Source organism: Anas acuta, chromosome W (genome assembly GCF_963932015.1).
Source record: "Anas acuta chromosome W, bAnaAcu1.1, whole genome shotgun sequence".
NCBI lineage: Eukaryota > Metazoa > Chordata > Aves > Anseriformes > Anatidae > Anas > Anas acuta.
This window is the reverse complement of record NC_089016.1, coordinates 5,487,442-5,508,081: the sequence shown is the minus strand read 5'-3', so window position 1 is coordinate 5,508,081 and position 20,640 is coordinate 5,487,442. Positions and strand designations below refer to the sequence as shown.

At 59.7% G+C, this 20,640-nt stretch overlaps 4 protein-coding genes and 1 long non-coding RNA gene across 8 annotated transcripts in view; 3 read left to right on the top strand and 2 right to left on the bottom strand.

Moving 5' to 3' along the window:
• LOC137846767 (olfactory receptor 14A16-like) overlaps positions 1-3,331 on the bottom strand; it is a 41,543-nt gene extending 38,212 nt beyond the window's left edge. The window contains exon 1 of one of the 2 annotated variants that reach the window (XM_068664876.1): positions 2,621-3,331. The gene's annotated coding sequence lies outside the window, so the exon portion shown is untranslated. The remainder of the gene's footprint in view (positions 1-2,620) is intronic. The other variant, XM_068664875.1, reaches the window with a different exon arrangement.
• The window catches only part of LOC137846765 (coiled-coil domain-containing protein 81-like), a 227,518-nt gene that overhangs the window by 47,112 nt on the left and 159,766 nt on the right, over positions 1-20,640 (bottom strand). The window lies entirely within an intron of this gene.
• Positions 13,274-20,640, top strand: part of LOC137846775 (uncharacterized) — a 174,139-nt gene continuing 166,772 nt past the window's right edge. Inside the window, exon 1 of the long non-coding RNA XR_011090639.1 lies at positions 13,274-13,309. This is a non-coding gene — a long non-coding RNA (uncharacterized lncRNA). The remainder of the gene's footprint in view (positions 13,310-20,640) is intronic.
• On the top strand, positions 13,683-18,146 carry LOC137847385 (kinesin-like protein KIF22). Its single transcript, XM_068665665.1, has 7 exons — positions 13,683-13,932; positions 14,016-14,143; positions 14,220-14,350; positions 17,112-17,193; positions 17,737-17,770; positions 17,847-17,922; positions 18,036-18,146. Exons 1-7 carry the CDS (start codon positions 13,787-13,789, stop codon positions 18,144-18,146), a joined length of 708 nt encoding a protein of 235 aa, XP_068521766.1. The 5' UTR covers positions 13,683-13,786.
• On the top strand, positions 18,190-19,595 carry LOC137846773 (kinesin-like protein KIF22). The gene is made up of 4 exons (XM_068664886.1): positions 18,190-18,273; positions 18,368-18,535; positions 19,380-19,439; positions 19,525-19,595. The coding sequence occupies exons 1-4, from the start codon at positions 18,208-18,210 to the stop codon at positions 19,576-19,578; spliced, it is 348 nt and encodes a 115-aa protein (XP_068520987.1). The 5' UTR covers positions 18,190-18,207; the 3' UTR covers positions 19,579-19,595.

Genomic DNA, 20,640 nt, shown 5'->3' with positions numbered 1-20,640 from the left:
GGCTCAAAGAGTCGTGGTAAATGGAGTCAAGTCCAGTTGGAGGCCAGTCACTAGTGGCGTCCCCCAGGGCTCGGTGCTGGGGCCGGTCCTCTTTAACATCTTCATCGATGATCTGGACGAGGGCATTGAGTGCACCTTCAGTAAGTTTGCAGATGACACCAAGTTAGGTGCGTGTGTCGATCTGCTCGAGGGTAGGAAAGCTCTCCAGGAGGATCTGGATAGGCTGCACCGATGGGCTGAGGTCAACTGCATGAAGTTCAACAAGGCCAAGTGCCGGGTCCTGCACGTGGGGCGCAACAACCCCAAGCAGAGCTACAGGCTGGGAGATGAGTGGTTGGAGAGCTGCCAGGCAGAGAAGGACCTGGGAGTGATGGTGGACAGTCGGCTGAATATGAGCCAGCAGTGTGCTCAGGTGGCCAAGAAGGCCAACGGCATCCTGGCTTGTATCAGAAACAGTGTGACCAGCAGGGCTAGGGAGGTGATCGTCCCCCTGTACTCGGCTCTGGTGAGGCAGCACCTCGAGTACTGTTTTCAGTTTTGGGCCCCTCGCTACGAGAAGGACATCGAGGTGCTTGAGCGGGTCCAGAGAAGGGCGACAAAGCTGGTGAGGGGCCTGGAGAACAAGTCCTACGAGGAGCGGCTGAAGGAGCTGGGCTTGTTCAACCTGGAGAAGAGGAGGCTCAGGGGCGACCTTATTGCTCTCTACAGATACCTTAAAGGAGGCTGTAGTGAGGTGGGGGTTGGTCTGTTCTCCCATGTGCCTGGTGACAGGATGAGGGGGAATGGGCTTAAGTTGCGCCATGGGAGTTTTAGGTTAGATGTTAGGAAGAACTTCTTTACTGAAAGGGTTGTTAGGCACTGGAACAGGCTGCCCAGGGAAGTGGTGGAGTCACCATCCCTGGAAGTCTTCAAAAGATGTTTAGATGTAGAGCTTAGGGATATGGTTTAGTGGGGACTGTTAGTGTTAGGTCAGAGGTTGGACTCGATGATCTTGAGGTCTCTTCCAACCTAGAAATTCTGTGATTCTGTGTGATTCCCATCCAAACTCCCCTACAGTGACTTTCCCCTTTCTGAGACCTTTGTGCTGCTCCCTTGTTTGAGGTCTGGTTGGTGCTGGAGGAATGTGCCCCTGGAAGCAATGGTCTCTGCTCTGTGTGCTGGAGGATTCAGATCTGTCCTACAGCTCTACACAAAAAGAAACCAGGAGTGATCTCTGATTAAATTTACCTCTGATGTATGTGGAATTCACAGCATTACCACTCTCAACACTCTTTACTGATGTGATTTCTTTTGTTCCATCTGCGTCACACTCAGGAGCATTTTTAGAGGGTAGAAAACCCTGGCAGCTGTAAGGTATACCAGGTGAGCTCTTGTGAGTCCCGGGAACCAAAGTGACTGTCCTTAGTGCAGTGAGGATAGCCTGTCTGTCCATCTACCCTGGTCTCAGCCAGACTCCTCTAGGGCTCAGTCACGTTACCCACATTGAGCTGCTCAATGACTGTGGCTTCAGAAAGTCCCTGGAAGAAGATACAGCTTTGTCCCTGCCCCACAGACTGCAATGCCGAGAGCCCCACAGGTTAGAAGGGGAATTCTGGGCACCTTCCTCCTATGGACACATCTGTGTGGTGGGACCCAGAGGGTCAGTGCTTGAGCTGCAGCTGAAAGCCCCATCTCCTCATCTGCAGGGAGCCATAAAGCAAGAACAGCAGCTGCAGCTCCAAGAAGAGAGAAGAATGGCACAGGGCTCCTGCCAGGGGAGGCAAGACCAGGGACCAACAGGAACTCAGAGGGTCTGCTGTGAGTGAGGTCCTGGCACTGAGGTTATGAGTCACGTCCTGAATCCTGTGGCCTAGAGGGCAGAGAGGTGCCAGACTAGTCTGTTCGCACTGTCCTGCCATTCCCTGCCCATGGCTCTGCTGCCTGCAGCTATCCCAACCTGCAGCTGGGTCTCTGTCCCCACGCCTCCTGCCTGCAGCTCACAGCCCCCATCCCATCGCTGGGTGCTCAGCTCTGCCCTGCAGACACCTCCTGGCAGCAGGGCTCTGCCCAGGGGCAGCTCGCTGGGGACATGTCCTAGAGCCCAGGTCACACAGACCCTGCTGACACTGTGCAAGGGGTGATGGTGGAGCTTTCTAGGGGCTGAGAGGCAGGAAAGGGACTGAATGGGGGTCCTTGTAAACTTCCTTCTTATGACATATAAGTCTCAGACTCTTCTTGGAAATAACAGCTTCCATTTCTATTCCCAGTGAGCTAAAAGAAGAGAAAACTGAAAGCAGAGGCTAAGGAAAGATGAGAGTGAAGTTCCCTTTGAAATTCCCTTGGTTTGATGTGGAGCTGTGAGCAGGCTGCTCCAGGCAGCAGCCTCCCACCAGCAGCAGGACCCTGCCCTGCCGGGGGGGCTCCTTCCACCCGCAGCTTCTCCCCGCAGCGCCCTGGGCAGCTCCCCGGGCAGGCTGAGTGCTGAGCCTGGCAGGCGGCAGAGGCCCTGCCCCGGCACACAGCCCCTGGGGCACAGCAGGGACCCTGCTCTGCACCACAGCCCTGGACACCCCTGCCTGCACCCCCGGCTTCTCCTGCCTCCACGAACTGCGGCTGCATTGCCCTCCAGCCAGAGACTTACCGGGTGCAGGGCTGGGAAGTCTTCTCCCGCAGGGAGCTCTGGGCATGCTGCCACTTCTGCCTGCCTTTAAGCACTGTGTCTCTGCAGGCAGTGTCCCCCGCCCTGCTGCGCTGTGCAGAGGAGCTGCTCCTGGGCAGAGCTGTCTCTCTGCAGCGCTGCCCGCTTGCCAGGAGCTCCCCTTGGGCCCAGGAGCCCGGCCCAGCTCAGCAGCAGAGGCCCAGCCCAAGGCCTCCCTTGCTCTGCCCCCCACCAGGCTCCCTGCACATGGCCCTGGGGCTGCAGGGGAACCTGCTGGGAAACAGCCTGAAGGAATCCCTGGGCTTCCCTCCCTCCCCTGGGCAGACACACTTCTTGACAGCAGGCTCATTTCTCTTAGCACAAAAACAATTATCTGTAGCAGTCTTCTCTTCTCATCCCAGTTGATGAAGGGACACCCAGGCATGGTCATAAAAGTAACTCCTTTAACCCCCTGCTTAAGGAAGGGATTCAGCAGAGTCAGTTAAGACATCTCATGCTGTTTTTTTGTCCTGGGGCTGGAATGGGACAAAGATCCCTCCCATGCCTTCCACAAACCCACGGGAGCTGGGATTCCTCTGCACTTAGCTTAGGTGTGAATAACATGGGCAGCTGCAGGTGAGCTCCTTTTCTCAGCTCCAGGATCATTAATGGAGATGGGGGAAATCAAGGGAAATCAGCAGCCCCTTCTCCTGCCTGAAGATCAGCCCCAGGGCCCTCAGGGCTGCACCAACACCACAAAGGCCCTCTGCTGTCAGAGCGGCACAGCCCAGGCCTGTTTCCTTCTGGCCTCAGGAACACCAGGCCTTGCCCTTCTTGGGATCCCTTAAGTCATCCTTTTGTGCCCATCTACCATCCACGGCAGCAAATCTCTGCTCTGAAGGAAAGCCTCTTCATGCCCAGGTTCTTGGCACAAGGTCTGGGACAAGTCTGAGTTTGGCCCTTGTGCCACAGCTGAGGTGCTGCAGCCCAGATGTGCCCCAATGCCCTCAGCCTGGGGCACAGGCAGGAGGAGCTGGATCCCCGCCTGCTGTCACAGGGCTGGGACATTGATGGAAGAGCTGCTCTCAGCCTGGTGTGGGGGGACAGGTCCCCCAGCTTGGGGTGCTGTGCTGGATGGGGGCAGATTCTTCAGAAGAGACAGGCGGGGATGATCAACAGGGGGTTGCCCTCCATGTGAAGGATCTGTCTGGATGCATGGAGCTCGTCTATGGGATGGGCAGCAGAGTGGGGGAACCCTTGTGGGTGAGGGTCAGAGCAGATCCAGTCAGGGTGGCAGTGTGGTCAGAGGTAAATGCCTGCAGTCAGGCTGAAGAAGCAGACAGTCTTGTGGAAGCCACTGGATTAAGATGAATTCAATGACCCCATGTCACCCTGGGGGCCTTAAATCACTCAGACTGTCACAGAAAAGGGACACTGCAGGGTGCAAACATTCCCGAGGTTTCTATGGGTTCTTGGAGGCATCTTCTGTGCACAGCTGCCAGATGGGCCGACCTAGGTGATGTTCACCAGGATCAGGGACTTGCAAACAGGAAAACCCGTGTCTTGACAATCCTCCTGCAAAATGCATGTCATAGTCCAGCTGCTTTTCAGCACAGGGAAAGAGATGAGGTTTTGGGGCCCAGCCCTACACCCAGCACTGCACAGGCCCACTCACTCATAGACCCTGGGAGGCCTGCAGCCCTGGAGAGTATTGGCAGACAGACTTTAGCAAACTGCCTAGAAAACGGGGAGGAACACAGCAGTGACTTCTCCAGCGCTCTACTTCCTTTATTCTGTGGCCTTTGTCAGAATTTGGAGATGTTCCTGGTGGATGGGCCAGGAACCGCTAGGAATGAACTGGGCAGAAGGGAGGTGACTGTTTCTCAGGACAAGAAGGGAAATCTCTCGTCTCTCTCCTGAGCTGTGCTGTCTCCATGCTGCTGACGTCATAAGGCTTATTATGACACGTGATGATGTCACAGAAGGATGTCCTGCATCAGCAGGATATAAGCATTGGTGCAGCGGCACTTCCCTGCAAGGCCTGGTCCCTGCTGGGCACTGCTTGGGTGCTCCCCAGCGCTGTCCTTCTGTGGCCAGGAGTGGGGTCAGCAGGCAGCAAGCTTGCACTGGGCGACCCTCGCTGACGGGCGGAGGGAGGAGCAGGGGCACCTTGCAGAGGAGCTGTGGTTGAGGAGCCAGGGCACGCATCCCTTGTCCTGAGCTGAGGGCCAGCAGGAAGCGAGATGGAGGGCTGCTGGAGGGTGACCATCGCCTCTGACATGGTTTCCCAGTTCCCAGTGCTCCTGAATCTCTCCCCCAAAGGTAAGGGTGTCAGGAGCCCCTTCGCAAGGGGTGGCCCAGGGGCTGTCAGCTGTCCAAAGCTGCAGGTCCTGGGCTGGGGGGTGGTGGCGGTGCTGGACAGAGCTGGTGGCTGCTGCAAGAGCCCTGCCTGAGGGTCCCGCTGGGCTCATGGGACAATGTGGCAGCCAGGACTCCTGGGTCCTGATGCTAGGGCTGTCCTCAGCCCCAGGGCTCCTCTGGGCATGGCTCAGCCTCCTCGTGATGGGGACAATCCAGGGCCAGGTTTCCCTGGGAGCTGCTGCCTCTTTGGGATCTGGCTCTGGGAGGAAAGACCTCTGGTGTCCCAGAGACTGGTGTGGCCTGCAGCTCCCACAGGCCTCTCAGGAATGTCCCAGGAATGCCCGCATGGTGTTTTTCTGGGGGGCTCGCGTATGCCTGCATGTGTCCTCGCCTGGGTGAGGTGCTTGCCAAGAGGTGGTGAGCTGGCTGGCCTGGAGCCTGACCTGTCTTTTCCTTGCTTTCCAGAGACTGAGGCTATCTGGGATGCTGTATCCGAGCAAATTCTGGAAGCGCTGAAGCGGGATAAGGTGGGCTGGTGTCCTGGGCCCTGCAGAGCAATCCCTACCCGAGCACTGAGACTGCCCAGGGTGCCCGGAGCAGCTTGCTGGCCAGCCAGGAGAGAAACCAAGGCCAGATCTGCTCTGCTTCTCAGGGGTTTGGCACACCCTAGGGCTTCACTCTTCCCTGCGGCCTGAGTGGAGAGGGCGAGCAGAGAGATGGGGGAATATCCTGGGTCCGTGCCTAGGATAATCAGTCCCAGGCCTAAGCCGTGTGCTGGAAACCTCTGGGCTCTTCCCTAGCCAAGGGATGGTGGCAAATCCTGGGAGGGGGGTGATGAAAGAAATGGAGGATGTGGCTCTTCTCCAAAGCTTTCCAAAGTGCCCCACCTTGCCCCATTGTCCCTCAGGAGCGGGCAGGGCACAGAGCAGTGTCCCCCTGCCCTGACAGTCATCCCTTTTCCCGTCTCTCAAGAACTCCCTCCTCAGCCTTTCTGTCTTCTCTGTGTGCAGGCTATTCAGGTTGCGGGACTCGGGACCTTTGCTGTTCTCCAAGAGCAATTCCACGTCAAGCAAAAGCGGCTCTTGATTCGCAAACCGTTCTTCCAGCTGGACATTGATGAGGGGTGGCTGGAGGACATGTACTGTCCCCCTGAGATCCTCCCTGGTGAGAAGGCAGCAGCCCCCCTCTTCCTGCCCCATGTCCGGGAGGATTTGTTCTCCCTGCTCTTTGGAAAGGCCTGGGAGAGGCAGAGGATTGTCTCCAACGGTCAGGGTGGAGCTTGAGTTCCCCCAGAAGACCCCGTGGCCCCGGAGCTGTTTCTCTTAGCGACCCTTCCTCTAGGACCTTGTTCGGAATGCTGCAAGCAACTTGGGCTTGCTGTGGCACTGAGGATGTTGCTTCTCCTTGCAGATGACGTCAAGGTCGAGCAGCTGAACTACCTGCAGCTAGCGCAAGCCACCTCCTTCCCACTGTACATGGTGCAGGAGTGTGTGCAAGAGACCATCGTCTTGTACTGTTGCCTCCTGAAGAACAAGGAGCACGTCCCCTTTGCCTTCAGGGACATCGGTGTTTTGACGTGTGAAGATGATTTCCTATGCATGAAGTTTTATCCAGACTGTATTAAACGTCTGGAGAGCGCTGAGGACCTCATTGCAATGCTCCACAGTGTAAGCTGGTGATGTTTTGAGGGCTACTTCAATTTCTTTGGGAATCCTGTGGAAGGGTGATCAATCCGACCGCTGTTGGCCAGCCTGGACACGGCAGGCCAGTCAGATGCCTTTCCCCACGCCTGCCCCATTAGCTGCTTTCTCCATTAGCTCTTCTGAGCGTCTGGATGCTGGCCGCTGCAAAAGGCTGGCAGCGTTACTGTACAGCCTCAATATTCTGCCATGCTCCTCCAGAGCAGAACAAAGGTGGATGGAAGAGGCTTTGGAGGAGGGTTTTGGAGAGAAGGCTTTCTTTTGGCTTGGGAGACAGGTTTGCTTCCTGTCAATGAGAGCCCTGAGAAAAGTGCCTCAGAAACCCTCCAGCAGGTCTGTGTCTCTTTGCAGAGATTGTGGCCGGCACACCCGACTGCCTTGAGTGGAGAGACCACCGCTCGTGCGATCCAGATGTTCCCAAGGTGAGTGCATTTCCCCCGCAGCCCTTGGCTTCCCACCTCCTCCTTTGGAACGTGCGCGGTCGGGTCTCCACGCTCAGCATCCAGTCGGGGCTAAATCCTGAAGAGACTGGGTCCTGGTTAACTCATGCTGACTTTCGGCTACGAGTGTCTTCACCTGGCGAGGAGGGGCACTGCGGTTGTGCTTCTTGTGCCCGTGCTGCCGCGATTCCCCTCAGAGAGAATTGCCTGCATGTGGAGGGGAATGTAGGCTACCTTTTCTGGCGTTGCGGGAAGCTTGACAACAAACCCCATGCGTGAACGTGACGGAAAAGGGATGCCATGCCCCGTGCAACACCAGGAGGATTACTGCCAGCAAGCTGCAACGGGTAGGAGGCCAGCCTTCTTCAAGCCCGTGTCATTTCTTTGCCAGGTTTCATCTGACAGTGAGGAAAAGGCCAGAGGCCAAAGGGTCGTTCACCTCACAGCAGCAAGCTGCAGGAGAGTGCAGGATCAGAAGAGGTAAGGGTCCCTGCTGTCTGGGGGTGGTCCCTGCCCCATGCTGGCTGACTGCAACCAGCTTAAAAGGCAGTGCCCATGCGGCTGCTCTGAAGAGCTTCCTCCTTTCCTAGTTTCATTGTGCCATCCTGGCAAGCTGCTGGAGAGGCGGAAGCTTTCCCTCCCCACGGTGAGAAGCTGGGAGCCAGGCACGAGGCAGCAAGATCTGGAGAAGAAGCCTTCCACCAGGTGAGACCCTTGGGGGAAAGGAGGAAGGAGCCACTTGCAGCCACACAGGAGAGATGTCCCCTTTGGACCCACCAGGCGCAGGGACTCAGAAAGGCTCCTGACACCCGTCCCGGAGGAGGCCGCTCTCGCCACGGATGGCTAGCGTGCAGCACGTTTGCCTGAGACTGGCACGCCAGCTTCATTTTCCACCAGGGCCCTGATCCTTGGGGGAGCTGGATGCAGAGCCTTGTTGCAGAAGCTCCTGTCCCTTCAGGAGCCCCCCCACATTGCAAGAGTCCATCTTTTTGTCTGTGGGAGCAAACGTCCCCTGCAGTTTCTTCCAGCTGCCCCGCAGCTTCTTCCAGCCTAAGGAGCTGTGATACCAGATGGAAACGTTTCTTTCCAAACGATATCCCAGACTTCATGGGAGGCACAAGAGAGTGCCGAGGGAGGGAGGTGGCATGCCTGCCCTCCTTGCCGGATGGCGTTCTCCGATGTTGCTGGCTCCCCAGCGATAATCTGCTTTCCACCCATAAGCCCGGGTGGGCTGTATTGGTGTCTCTAGGATCCTGTCCTTGCACAAGACACTGCTCCTCTCCTTCTGCCACCACAAAGGGCCTGGATACGGGCATCGCGAGCTGCCTTCCTGAAGGCAGCTGGTGCCACTGCTTCGCGGTTGGCTCTCTCCGTGTCTGCTGAAGTGAACACGGCCAGTCCAACACCCATTCGCTGCGGAACTGCCATCTGCTGCAGAGGCTGACGCAGCTTGCGAGCGCGGACTGGAGACCGAATTCCCCTGGGCTCATGCAGCCTCCCGGTGTCTGTTTGCAGTGTGCTCCCCCCGTGTCCAGGCAGCTCCCCCAGGACAAAGAAGACAGACAGGCAGGAACCAGCTCCTCAAGCCAAGTCCACCAGCACTGCGCTCCCTACTCCTGAAGCCTCTCAGAGATTGGTGCAGGTACCTGCTCTGCCTTGCTGCAATGACCACGCGGTTTGGGACTATACTAAAGCCTCTTTGTGTGGAGCGATCCCAAGCCGGACCCTTGGGATGCGTTCATTTTCACACTTGTTACCTCCTTCTTCTCTTCCTCGGGAGATGGAAGGTGGTGTCCCGCACACCTTCCCTGCCTCTTGCTGCCTCCTGTGTTGCCATGAGCCGCTTCATTTGGACCAGGGGCAATGGAAAAGGAATGAGGGCTTTCTGGGTCTTTGATGGCAGAGGTCTTTGGTCCAACAGCTGAGACCAATCCTGTCTGCTGTTGTGTTTTTTGTTTGTTTTCCTCCAGGAGGTCTGGAACCTGTCCTCGCAGTGGGACCAAACAAAGAGCTCATGGCCCTGGTACCAAGAGCGAATAAAGCAAGCCCGGGCAGAAATGGCTGCTTGGGAAGCCTGGTCTCAGGGGGAGGACCAAGAGACACCTCAGGTACTGGCAGTGACCAACACCGCTGAGAACAGCAGCGATCCTCCCCGCCAGGGCTCCGAGGGGGGCAGGTCCCAGGGTGGTGGGAGCAGGACGGGCACCAGGGCACAGGGCAGGGCTTTGCCTGCTCCTCCCGGTGAGGGAGAGGCTGTCAGCAGAAAGCGAGGGATCAAAGCAGCAGCCAGACGTGGGCCGGCAGTGCCGAGTCGCCTGCTTCCCAGGTCCTGCTGCAGGGTCCTTTCAAGGGGTCCTCTGGGAAACAGCACCCGTGTGTCCAGTCCTGTCTGATGAGAGCGTCTTCTCCTTGCATCAGGTCACCAGGCAATATGATTGGATTCCCCATCCCCCAGACCAGCCCAGGAGCAAGGAGGTCGTGAGGAGGTGGAGGAAGGTTCAGATCCCTGCCCCAGAAGAGGAGTGGAGAGCAGCAGCCAAGCCGGAGAGCCTCCAGCCTGAGTAAGTGTGTGCCGGCTGCGTTCACGTGCTGGGGCACTCGAGTAGCTGCTGAGCGATGTCAGGAGATGTCCAGCAGCCCGGTCCCTGAGTCCTGGGCTTGCCTATGACACCCTTGGCTTTCTCCTAAAGCGGGCATGACCTTGGTTACCGCCAAGGCCTAAAACTCATCACAGGGCGGAAGGGTGGGTGCACGTGGCACCGCGTGGGTGCAGGGTCTGGATGAGGTGTCTGGCAGAGGCTGAGGGATCCCTTTGTCCTGGTGTTGCAGCCACCTTTCCCCACGAGCACTGCAAGTTTTGAAAAGGTCGGAGCCGCATCGCAGTCAACAAAGGGTGTTCACAAGTGCTGCGGAGGAAAAGCGGCTGCGGCAAGAGCAGCAGCGGCTCCCCTGGTAAGTATCTCCAGAAAGGGATGGTGCTTCCCGCTGCTGCAAGGCCCGTCCTTCCCGTGGGGGCAGCACTGGGACAGAGAGGGCATTCCGGGGCCCTCTGCTCCCCCTGCCTCAGCCCCAGGCTGATGAGCTTGGGCACTAGGCATCTGTCGCAGCTGACGGCAACCTTGAAGCTTCATGGGAAGCAGACCCCTACGTGCACGGCCCGAGCTAAGCCTGCAGTACTTCTCTGCGTTCAGCCTGTACACAAGCTGATCATCCTCTTTTCTTTCTGACTCCCTAGCGCTAGATGCTGGTACCACAACAGAGGGGAAGGTGCTGGGAATGCTGAAGGCAGCAGCGGAGCTCTGAGCAAAGGGGCTGGGAAGCTCTCCCGCTTTCCACCCCTGAATGGAAAATAAAGAGCACAGCCAGACTGCTTGTGTCGCTTCATCCGCCGTAGCAAAGCACTGCCCTGATTCACACCACCATCTCCATTAGGCACACAGGCACATCCCAAGGATGCCCAGGCTTCTCCGTGCAGCACACAGGCATCTCCCTGGAGCACCCAACAATCTCCCCAGACCACCAGTCTTGCTAGCAGGACCTCGGCACAAGTCCTCTGATCAAGCCGTCTTTTCCAAGGAGCGTTCTGGCAACTCCCTGGAGAAGCCAAACATGTCCCTGGGGAAAGTAAAAGTCTCCCCTGGGAATACAAGCATCTTCCTGAAGCACCCTCCATGGCACCCAAGTATCTCCCCAGGGAATATAGGCACCTCTTGAAATCAGAAATACTTCCTGCAGGACACGTGAGCATTGAGCTGGAGTAGACAAGCATCTCCCCAGGACAACTAAGCACTACCTTTTCCCTCTCAGGCATCTTCCAAGGGCATTCCATCACCTCACAGGAGATCCCAACTCTAGGTGGGTTCACCTGAACAATTTCCGCTGTGAACCCATCTCCTGCTGATGCTCTAAGACATCGCCCAAAGGCATACAAGCATTTCTTGGAGGAACCCAGGAACCTCTATAGAGAACCCAAGCACCTCCTTGGAAGAATGAAACACCTCCCTGGGGAACAGTAGAATAACCCCATGGGTGCCCAAGCTCCTGCATAGGTCACCCCAGAAGATCTTTCAAGAACCAAGGAATTCCCTCCATTGATGAAGCACCTCTATGAAGAAATCCTATCCTGCCCCGGGTCAGAGAAACACCTCCCTGGGTAAATCACGCAACGTCCTGGAGGAGCAAAGGATCTTCTTGGGTGTACAAGCATTTTCCCATGGTAGGCAAGCACCTCCCTGGGGACAACCAGCACCCGCCTCTGGGTCACTCATCCCCTTCCCTGTGGAACACGAGCATCTTATCGGGACAACCAAGAACCTCCCTAAAGCACTGAACAACACACTTAGTGCAGTCCAGCAACTCCCTGGAGCACACAACCTGCTCTCTGCTGGACCCAGGCAACTCCGGAGGTTCCAAGTGACCCCAGAGGAATCAAGCACCTTCCTAGAGAGCCCAAGGATATTCCCAGGGCACACAAGCACCTCCCTGGGGCACATAAGCATATCCCAGGGGCAGAAGAAAAGCCTCCCTGGAGCACACAAACCTCTGCCCTCCTAACAAAAGTTTCTGCCCCTGCCATACAACTCCTGCAGCACAGAAGCACCTCCCTGGAACACACAAGCACCTCACTGGAGCACCCAAGAATCTCCCCACTGCACTCCTACATCTGAGTGGAGAACCCGAGCATCTCCTCGGGTCATCAAAACACCACCTGGGGCACACAAACTTGCTGTCACCCCTTGGATTTTTCAGAAGTGATAAACTTTTCCTCTCTCTCCAGAAATGACTCTCAGTCTTTCCCATGACAGTCATTTCTGGAGCTTGAAGAGCTCGAGTTCCCCCAGAAGACCCCGTGGCCCCGGAGCTGTTTCTCTTAGCGACCCTTCCTCTAGGACCTTGTTCGGAATGCTGCAAGCAACTTGGGCTTGCTGTGGCACTGAGGATGTTGCTTCTCCTTGCAGATGACGTCAAGGTCGAGCCGCTGAACTACCTGCAGGTAGCGCGAGCCACCTCCTTCCTGTTATATGTTGCCCCCTTAATTAATTTTCAGAGAGCATTGCATTAATAATAGAAAGGAATTTATTGAGTAAGCAACAGCAAGCAAAACAGCGCTGGGCAGCCGGGGAGTCTCGGCTCCGCCAATGGCGCGCACCTCACCCCCGCCAGGGTCCCTTTTTATATCTTGGTAATTCCGGGATTACGCAGCACGTCTTGGTATATTCTGCGACTGCGCGCACTGTTGCTAGGGGGTTGTCTCTGTCCCTCTGGTGGTCATGAAGATGAAGGCCGTAGTCTTCCTCGGCGTTGTGGTTCAACTTCTTTTTTTATTTGGTCATGTTGGCCCAGCATGAGACAGGAAGGCCGGATGTTGATACGCTAGGTTAGCAACTGATCAGGAGATGGTTACATGAGCTTTGCAGCAGGGTCTTTGAACAAAAGAGGCAACTGAGATGCAGAAGGAGAGAAGGGGAGGGGGTTCTCTTTTTTGTTACATTAAGCTAAAGAATTTTCATAGTGTCTAGCCAAGCATTATACAGCTCCTTACTTCAGCAGGGAGCTTTCGCAACTCCCGCTCCTCAAACAGAACTCCTTGTTTTTATAATACAAAAGACAATGAACAAACATTTATTGTGTATTACACTTCCCAGCTCAAACTGGGACCCCCAGCCCCTTCCCATTATGAACTGGGACCCTTAGCCCCTTCCCAGTATGAATTGGGCCCACCCCAGTACAAACTGGGACCCCCATACCCTTCCCAGTATGAACTGGGCCCATTCCACTGCAAACTGGGAACTTTCCCAGTAAAAACCAGGGCTCCCAGCTCCAAGCCAGCTCAAACTGGGATTGTCCCCAGCTCAGACCGGGACCCCCAGCCCTTTCCCAGTTCGAACTGGGCTCCCCAACCCCATCCCGGTACAAACTGGGCCCATTCCCAGTAGAAACCGGGCGCCTATCCCTTCGCCCCGCCCCCCGTTGCCAGGTAACCGCCACCGCCGTTCCCGCCTCTTTTCCCCCGTTGCCTGGCAACCGCCGCCATTTTGTCCCCCTCCCCCGTTGCCAGGCAACCGACGCCATTTCGTTCTGCCCCGCCGGGCTGCCCGCACTGCGCATGCGCGCTCGCCGGCCTCCCATTGGCTCCCGCCCCGTGGGTTCAAACTGTCCGGCGGGAGCGATGGCGGCGGAGGCTGCGGCCGGTGCGGTGGGGGGGATTTGTGGGGATTTTGGGGAAAGTGGGGGGCTGGGGGGACTCAGGGGGGTTTGGAGAAGGGGTGCGAGGCTCTGGGGGGCGTCTGGCGGTGAGGGGATGCGGGGTTGTGAGGGGAAAAAGGGCTGAGGGGGCGTTGGGTGAGGGCAGAGGGGCTGTGAGGGGACGTTTTGTGAGGGGAAAAGGGGGCTGTGAGGAGAAAAAGGGGCTGTGAGGGGCATTTTGTGAGGAGATGAGGGGTTAAAGGACACTTCGTGAGGGGAGAGGGGGCTGTGAGGGGATATTTTGTGAGGGGATGAGGGGCTGCGAGGGGACAAATCCTGAGGGAAGCAGTCAGGGAAGGGACATTTTTTGAGGGGATGGGTCATTTTGTGAGGGGACGGGGGAGCTTTGAGGGGACACTTTTCTAGGTGACAGGGGGCTGCGAGGACCCGGCATCCACCCAGCCCCCCCTCAACAGCTGCCAATGCCCCCCCAGCACCCCCCCGGCGGGTTCAGGTTTGCGTCCGCCTGCGCCCCAGCCCCCCCCGGTGAGGATCCCTGCCTGCTGCCCCTCGACTCCCACACCCTGCAGCTGCGTGAGGACCCCCCCCACGCCCCCTCCTGCTACCGGTGAGTTTCGGGAGGGGGATGGTGGGCAGCACCCATGGGTGCTCCCCCCTCTCCCTCACATTTTAACCCCTTTTTCCCCTCAGCTTCGATGCTGTTTACGACGACGCCAGCTCCACCGCCGCCGTCTACGAGGGCTCCGTCCGCCCACTGCTGGCCCAGTTCCTGGCTGGCCGCGACGTCACCGTTCTCGCCTACGGGCCCAGCGGCTCCGGTGAGCCTCAACGCCCCTTCCCCACGCCGCGGCGACCCCCCGAAAGGCTGACACGGTGCCCCTGTGTCCCCCCCAGGGAAGACTCACACCATGCTGGGCGGTGAAGGGGAGCCCGGCTTGGTGCAGCGCGCCCTCGAGGAGCTTCTGCAGGCCTTGGGGGCCAGCCGCCCCCTCAGCGTGGCCTGCATGGAGGTGTACTGCGAGGAGGTGGGCTTGTGCCCCGTTCCCCCCCCCTCAAATCGCCCCCCTTTTGGTCCACCTCCCCTCCCCAGGTGCCGGTGTCCCCCCATTTCTCGACCTGTGCCACCCCCAGTCTCCAGATCTGCCTTCCCCTATAGGCAGATCCCCCCCAGACCCCACTATACCCCCCAAAAAAGCATAATCCCCCCCCAAAAAAACATATTCCCCCCCCCCAAATCCCCATATTCCCCCATATGAGCCCCCCAAAATCCCCATTTTGACCCCATATCCCTCCAAATCCCCATATTCCCCCGTATCCCCCCCAGAATCCCCATTTTCCCCCCACTTCCCCCCCAGAATCCCCATTTTCCCCCCGTATCCCCCCCAAAATCCCCATTTTGCCCCCGTATCCCCCCCAAAATCCCCATTTTGCCCCCGTATCCCCCAAAAATCCCCATTTTGCCCCCATATGCCCCCCAAAATCCCCATTTTGCCCCCCATAGGTCTCCCCAATGCCCACATCCCCCCCAGTAACTCCCCCCCACATCCCTCTCCAACCCCAGTATCCCCCCCACGGCCCCATATCTGGCTCCAAATCTCCATTTCCCCCCCATATGCCCCCCCATGCCCATTTCCCTGCTGTAACTGCCCCATATCTCCCCCCAAGGACCCCCACATCCCCCCCAAATCCCCTCTATATCCCCCTAAGCCCCACATATATCCCCCAATCCCCCACATCCCCCTATATTCCCCCATACCTCCCCCATAAACCCAAATATCCCTGCTCAAAACCCTCGTACCCCCCCCAAATATCTCCCCCCATATCCCCTCCAACGCCCTTTACTTCCCCCATACCGCCCCCAAACCACCATACCTCCCCCGTTTTCCCCCAATGTCCCCCATCTCCCCCCCAAACTCCCCCATTTCCCCCCCATATCCCCCCCAAACCCCTTTTACCCTCCCCATGCCCCCCAATCCTCTCCCATTTCCCCCAAATCTCCCATATGCCCCCCATACCCCCCCAAACCTCCCCCAATCTCCCCCCCAAACCCCTTTTATCCTCTCATTCCTCCCCAACCCCCATATGCCCCCCAAATCACCCCATATGCCCCCAACCCCCCCAAACTCCCCAATATTCTCCCTATTTCCCCCACTCTCCCCAAACCCTCTCCAACCCCCCCATACACCCCCAAGCCCCTTTTACCCCCTGATATCCCCCCCAACCCCCATATCCCTCCCTAATCCACTCCCCAAATCCCCCCATGCCCCCCCCCAAAGTCCCCCAATCCCTGCCCAAAACCCCATACCCCCTCAAACCCCTCCAATGCCCCCTCATAACACCCCCATATCCCTACAACCCCCCCAATCTCCCCCACAAACTCCCCATTTCTCCCCCATAACCCCCCCCAATCCCCTCCCATTTCATCCCCATACCCCCTCCCCAACCCCCATATGACCCCCATATCCCCCAAACCCCCATTCCACCCCCCCATATCCCCCAATCTCCCCCCAACAACCCCATATCTCCCCAATCCACACCCCAACCCCCCCATATCCCCCTCAACCCCCCCCATATCCCCCCCAAATCCCCCAATATCCCCCCCAAACCCCCAATTCCCCCCTCAAACCCCCCAATCTCCCCCCAAACTTCCCCCATTTCCCCCTCAGATCCCTCCCCAACCCCCAAATATCCCCCATATCTCCCCCAAACCCTCCATATCCCCCCCAAACCCAATTCCCCCCCATATTCCCCCCAATCTCCCCCCACATACCCCCAAATCCCCCTCATATCCCTCTAAACCCCCAACCTCCCCCATACCCCCCTCATATGCTCCCAAACCCCCCCAATATCCCCCAACTCCCATATCTTCCCCAATCCCTGCCCAAACCGCCCATTCCCCCCCAAAGTCCCCAATCCTGCCCCAAACCCCCCATATCACCTCCATATCCCCCCAAATCCCCCAATCTCCCCCCTATTTCCCCCCCAATCTCCCCCAAACCCCTTTTACGCCCCCCAAACCCTTTTACCCCCCCATATCCCCCAAACCTCCCCCAATCTCCCTCCCAACCCCCAATTCCCCCCCCAAACCCCTTTTACCCCCCCAAACTCCCAATATTCCCCTATTTCCCCCAATCTTCCCCCAACCCCCTCCAAACCCCCCCATACTCCCCCCAACCCCTTTACCACGCCCCCAACCCCCCTTTTTCTCCCTCCCTCTTCCCAGGTCCGCGACCTGCTGGCCCGGGGGGGCCCCCGCTGCGCATCCTCCAGCCCCGGGGGGGCCCCCCCGAAGTCCGAGGCCTCACCCGCCTCCCCCTGAGCCCCCCCCGGCCCCCTCCCTCCTGGTGGCCTCTCTGGGCGCCCCGCCGCTGCCCCGCCCCCACCCTCCTCAACCCCTCCTCCAGCCGGGGCCACCTGGTGCTGTGGGTGCGCTGCGAGCCCCTCCAGGAGCCCCCTCCCCAATGCCTGTGGGTGCGCTGCGAGCCCCTCCCAGGAGCCCCCTCCCCAATGCCCGGGGGTCCCACCTTGACCTTGGCTGACCTGGCGGGCTTGGAAGACCCCCGGCAGAGCGGAGCAGGGGGGGCTCGCCTGCGCGAGGGGGGGGCCACCAACGCCTCGCTTGGGGTGCTGCGCAGGGTGCTGGGGGCCCTGCGGCGGGGGGGGCGCCCCCCCCTGCGGGAGAGCCGCCTCACCCGGTTGTTGGGGGGGGTCCCCAACCCCTCTGGGCCCCCCCCTCTCCTCCTCCTCCTCCTCACCCTCTGCCCCCACCCCTCGGGGCTCCCCCAGGCCCGCCGAGCCCTCAGCTTCGCCCGGGGGGCTCGCCGGGTGCCCCCCCCCCAACAAGCTGCCGTGGGGGGGCAGGGGGAGGGTGAGTTGTTAGTTTTTGGGGGTTTGGGGGGGTTGGGAGGGGGTTTGGGGGGGTCGAGGGTTATGGGGAGGGGAGGTGGGGATGTTTGTGGGGGGGGTGAGGGTTATGGGGAGGGGTTGGGGGAGTATCATGGGGGTGGGGGGGTTATTGGGGGGTTTTTGGGGACTGGGGGATTACTTGGGGGTTATGGGGAGGTTGGGAGGGGGTTTTGGGGGGGTGAGGGTTATGGGGAGGGGGGTTGGGGGGGTTTCTTGGGGGGGTGGGGGTGTTACTGGGGGGGGTTTTGGGGGAATTGGGGGGTCACTGGGGGGGTTGGGGGCTGTGGGGGGGGCTTATAGGGGGTGGGGGGGTTATGGGGAGGGATATGGGGGGCACTGGGGGGGTTAGGAGGGGTATGGGGGGCATCAGGTGGGGGCACTGGGGGATTTTGGGGGGCACTGGGGGGGGTTGGGGGGACACATGAAGGGGAAGGGGGGGGATGTGGGATGGGGGGGGACATGGGGGGGCTTTTTGGGACCCCCTGACCCCCCCCCCCCTCCTCAGGATCCACCGTGGCCAGCAACGCCCCAGAGTCCAGGTAGGGACACGGGGGACACACAGGGGGATCCTGGTCCCCCTGTGCCACCCCCTGCCCTGTGTCCCCCCCCCCCCAGGTCCCCCTCCTCCACGCCCCCCCTGGAGGACCAGGCCCTGCAGCGCTGGCTGGAGGACACTGAGAACACCCTGCAGGTGACACAGGGGGGGACAGGGGGACACGGGGGGGTGTGACAACACCAGCACCCCATGGGGAGGGGTACCCATGGGTGCTCACCCCCCTCCCCCCTTTATTTCCCCCACCCCAGAGGCTGAAGAAGCGGCGCCCACCCCCCTCCCCTCCTCCTCCTTCTCCTCCAGGTAAGGTGGCCCCCCCCTCCCCCCCCCCCCAAAAAAAAAGCCTCCCCCCCTCTCCCTAAATGTCCCCCCTCCCCCTAAATGTCCCCAAATGTCCCCCCCGTCCCCAAATTTTCCCCCCCCATGCCACTTTATCCCGCAGGTGCCCCCTCCCCGGCCTCCCTGGTGGTGCTGCGGCGGCGGCAGAAGGTGAGTCCCTTGAGGGGGGGATGTGACAGGACTGGGGGGGGGTCCGTTTGTGTCCCGTCCCCCCCCCCCCCTCAGTGTCCCCTGCTGTCCCCAGGGCTGTCCCCAGTGGGAGGCGGTGGCCGCCCCCCAGGTGGAGGCGGGGGTCCGGGCCCACGTCCTGCAGGCGCTCAACGGGGGGGACCCGGCACAGCTGCGGGGGCTGGGGCCACGCCGGGGGGGGCGCGTCCGAGCCTGGCGCCAGGAGCACGGCCCCTTCCGCACGGTCAGTACCTGGCACCCCCTGTCACCTCCCCCGTGTCTTCTTGTCACCTTGTGTCACCCCCTGTGTGTCCCATGGCACCCTGTGCCACCCCTGGGTGCCCTCGGGTGTGCCCCATGTCACCCCGTGTCACCCTGTGCCACCCCTGGGTGTCCCCTCCTATGTCCCACAGCACTGTCACCTCCCAGTGTCCCCATGCATGTCCTATCCCACCCCTGCGTGTCCCCAGGTGTGCCCTGTGTCATCCTGTGCCACCCCTGGGTGTCCCCTGCCATGTCCCGTGTCACCCTGTCCCACCTTTGGGTGTCCCCTGCCATGTCACCCTGTGCCACCTCTGGGTGTCCCCTCCTATGTCCCACGTCACTGTGTCACCTCCCAGTGTCCCCATACGTGTCCTGTGCCACCCCTGGGTGTCCCCTCCTGTATCCTTGTCACCCTCTGCCACCCCAGGTATCCCAGGCATGCCCCATGTCACCCCGTGTCACCCTGTGCCACCTCTGGGTGTCCCCTCCTATGTCCCACAGCACTGTGTCACCTCCCAGTGTCCCCATGTGTGTCCTGTGCCACCCCTGGGTGTCCCCTGCCATGTCCCATGTCACCCTGTGCCACTCTCTGCCACCTCTGGGTGCCCCCGGGTGTGTCCCCTGTCACCTTGTGCCACCCCTGGGTGTCCCCTCCTATGTCCCATGTCACTGTGTCACCTCCCAGTGTCCCCATGCGTGTCCTATCCCACCCCTGGGTGTCCCCTGTCACCCTGCACCACCCCACTGGCACACCCAGTGTCCCTGCCCCCCTCCCTGCCCCGTGTTGTCCCCAGGGCCACCCATGGGTGCCACTGTCCCCGCAGGTGGAGGACCTGGCGGCGGTGCCCGGCTTCACGGTGGCGCAGGTGGCCACGCTGCTGCAGGTGAACGGGGACACGGGAGGGTGGGGGACACCCAGGGGACACATGGGGGGGTGACACAGGGGTGACGTGGTGTCCCTCTCCGCAGGCCAATGTCACCGCTGCCCTGGGGACAGCCCCGTTGGGCCCTGCGCCCCAATAAACACCCACAAGCGCCGACCCCGCCTGGCTGCGTGCGCCTGGGGGGCGGGGACAAGGGGAGATGACCCCAAGACACCAAGGTGCCACCAAGGTGACCCCAGGACAAGGAGGTGACCCCCCCAAGCCACCAAGGTGTCCCCAAGCTGAGGAGGTGACCCCTGAGCCACCAAGGAGATGTTCCCAAGTCAAGGAAGTGACTCTGAGCCACCAAGGTGTTCCCGAGCCACCAAGGTGTCCCCCAAGCCACCAAAGTGGTCACCAAGGAGACCCCCGAGACAAGGAGGTGACACCCTAAGCCACCAAGGTATCCCCAAGCCTAGGAGGTGACCTCTAAGACACAAAGGTGTCCCCAGGCCACCAAGGTGACCTTTGAGCCACCAAGGTGTCCCCAAGCCAAGGAGGTGACCCTGAACCACCAAGATGACCCCTGAGCTACCAAGGAGATGACCCCAAGCCAAGGAAGTGACTCTGAGCCACCAAGGTGTCCCCCAAGCACCAAGATGACCCCAAGCCACCAACGTGGTCACCAAGGGGACCCCTGAGCCAAGGAGGTGACCTCTAAGACACAAAGGTGTCCCCAAGCTGAGGAGGTGACGCCAAACACCAAGATGACCCTAAGCCACCAAGGTAACCCCTGAGACAAGGTGACCCCAGGCCATCAAGTTGGGCCCAACCACGAGATGCTGAGATGAACCCAGGCCCCCAAGATGACCCCCGAACTACCAAGGTGACCACAAGAGGTCAAGCTGACCATGAGCCACCAAAATGGCCTCGGAGCCACCAAGGTGACCGCAAGCCACCAAGGTGACCCAAGCCCACCTCGGCACCCGCGGGCTGCTTCCTCCTGCAAGAGGACCCTTGAGGGACCGAGACTTGGGCATCGGAGCTCCTCCACCTTGCGTTCTTGGTGGGGCTCCAGCATCTCCTGGTGCTCACCACGTGGTCCAAAAGCTTCCGTTCCTTGAGTTGCCGTTGGGACCTTGTGCAGAAGACCACTCGTTGGGACCTCACGGCCAAGACCTCGCCCGCTGGGACCTCATCGTGCAGAAGACCTCACCCTCCT

Bases quoted from the DNA above. Each gene is read 5' to 3' on its own strand.
- LOC137847385 (XM_068665665.1), top strand. From the start codon at position 13,787: ATGCCCCCCCAGCACCCCCCCGGCGGGTTCAGGTTTGCGTCCGCCTGC. The intron at 14,144-14,219 runs GTGAGCCTCAAC...TGTCCCCCCCAG, and splicing joins CTACGGGCCCAGCGGCTCCG to GGAAGACTCACACCATGCTG. The intron at 17,923-18,035 runs GTGACACAGGGG...CCCCCACCCCAG, and splicing joins ACACTGAGAACACCCTGCAG to AGGCTGAAGAAGCGGCGCCC.
- LOC137846773 (XM_068664886.1), top strand. From the start codon at position 18,208: ATGCCACTTTATCCCGCAGGTGCCCCCTCCCCGGCCTCCCTGGTGGTG. The intron at 18,274-18,367 runs GTGAGTCCCTTG...TGCTGTCCCCAG, and splicing joins TGCTGCGGCGGCGGCAGAAG to GGCTGTCCCCAGTGGGAGGC. The intron at 19,440-19,524 runs GTGAACGGGGAC...CCCTCTCCGCAG, and splicing joins AGGTGGCCACGCTGCTGCAG to GCCAATGTCACCGCTGCCCT.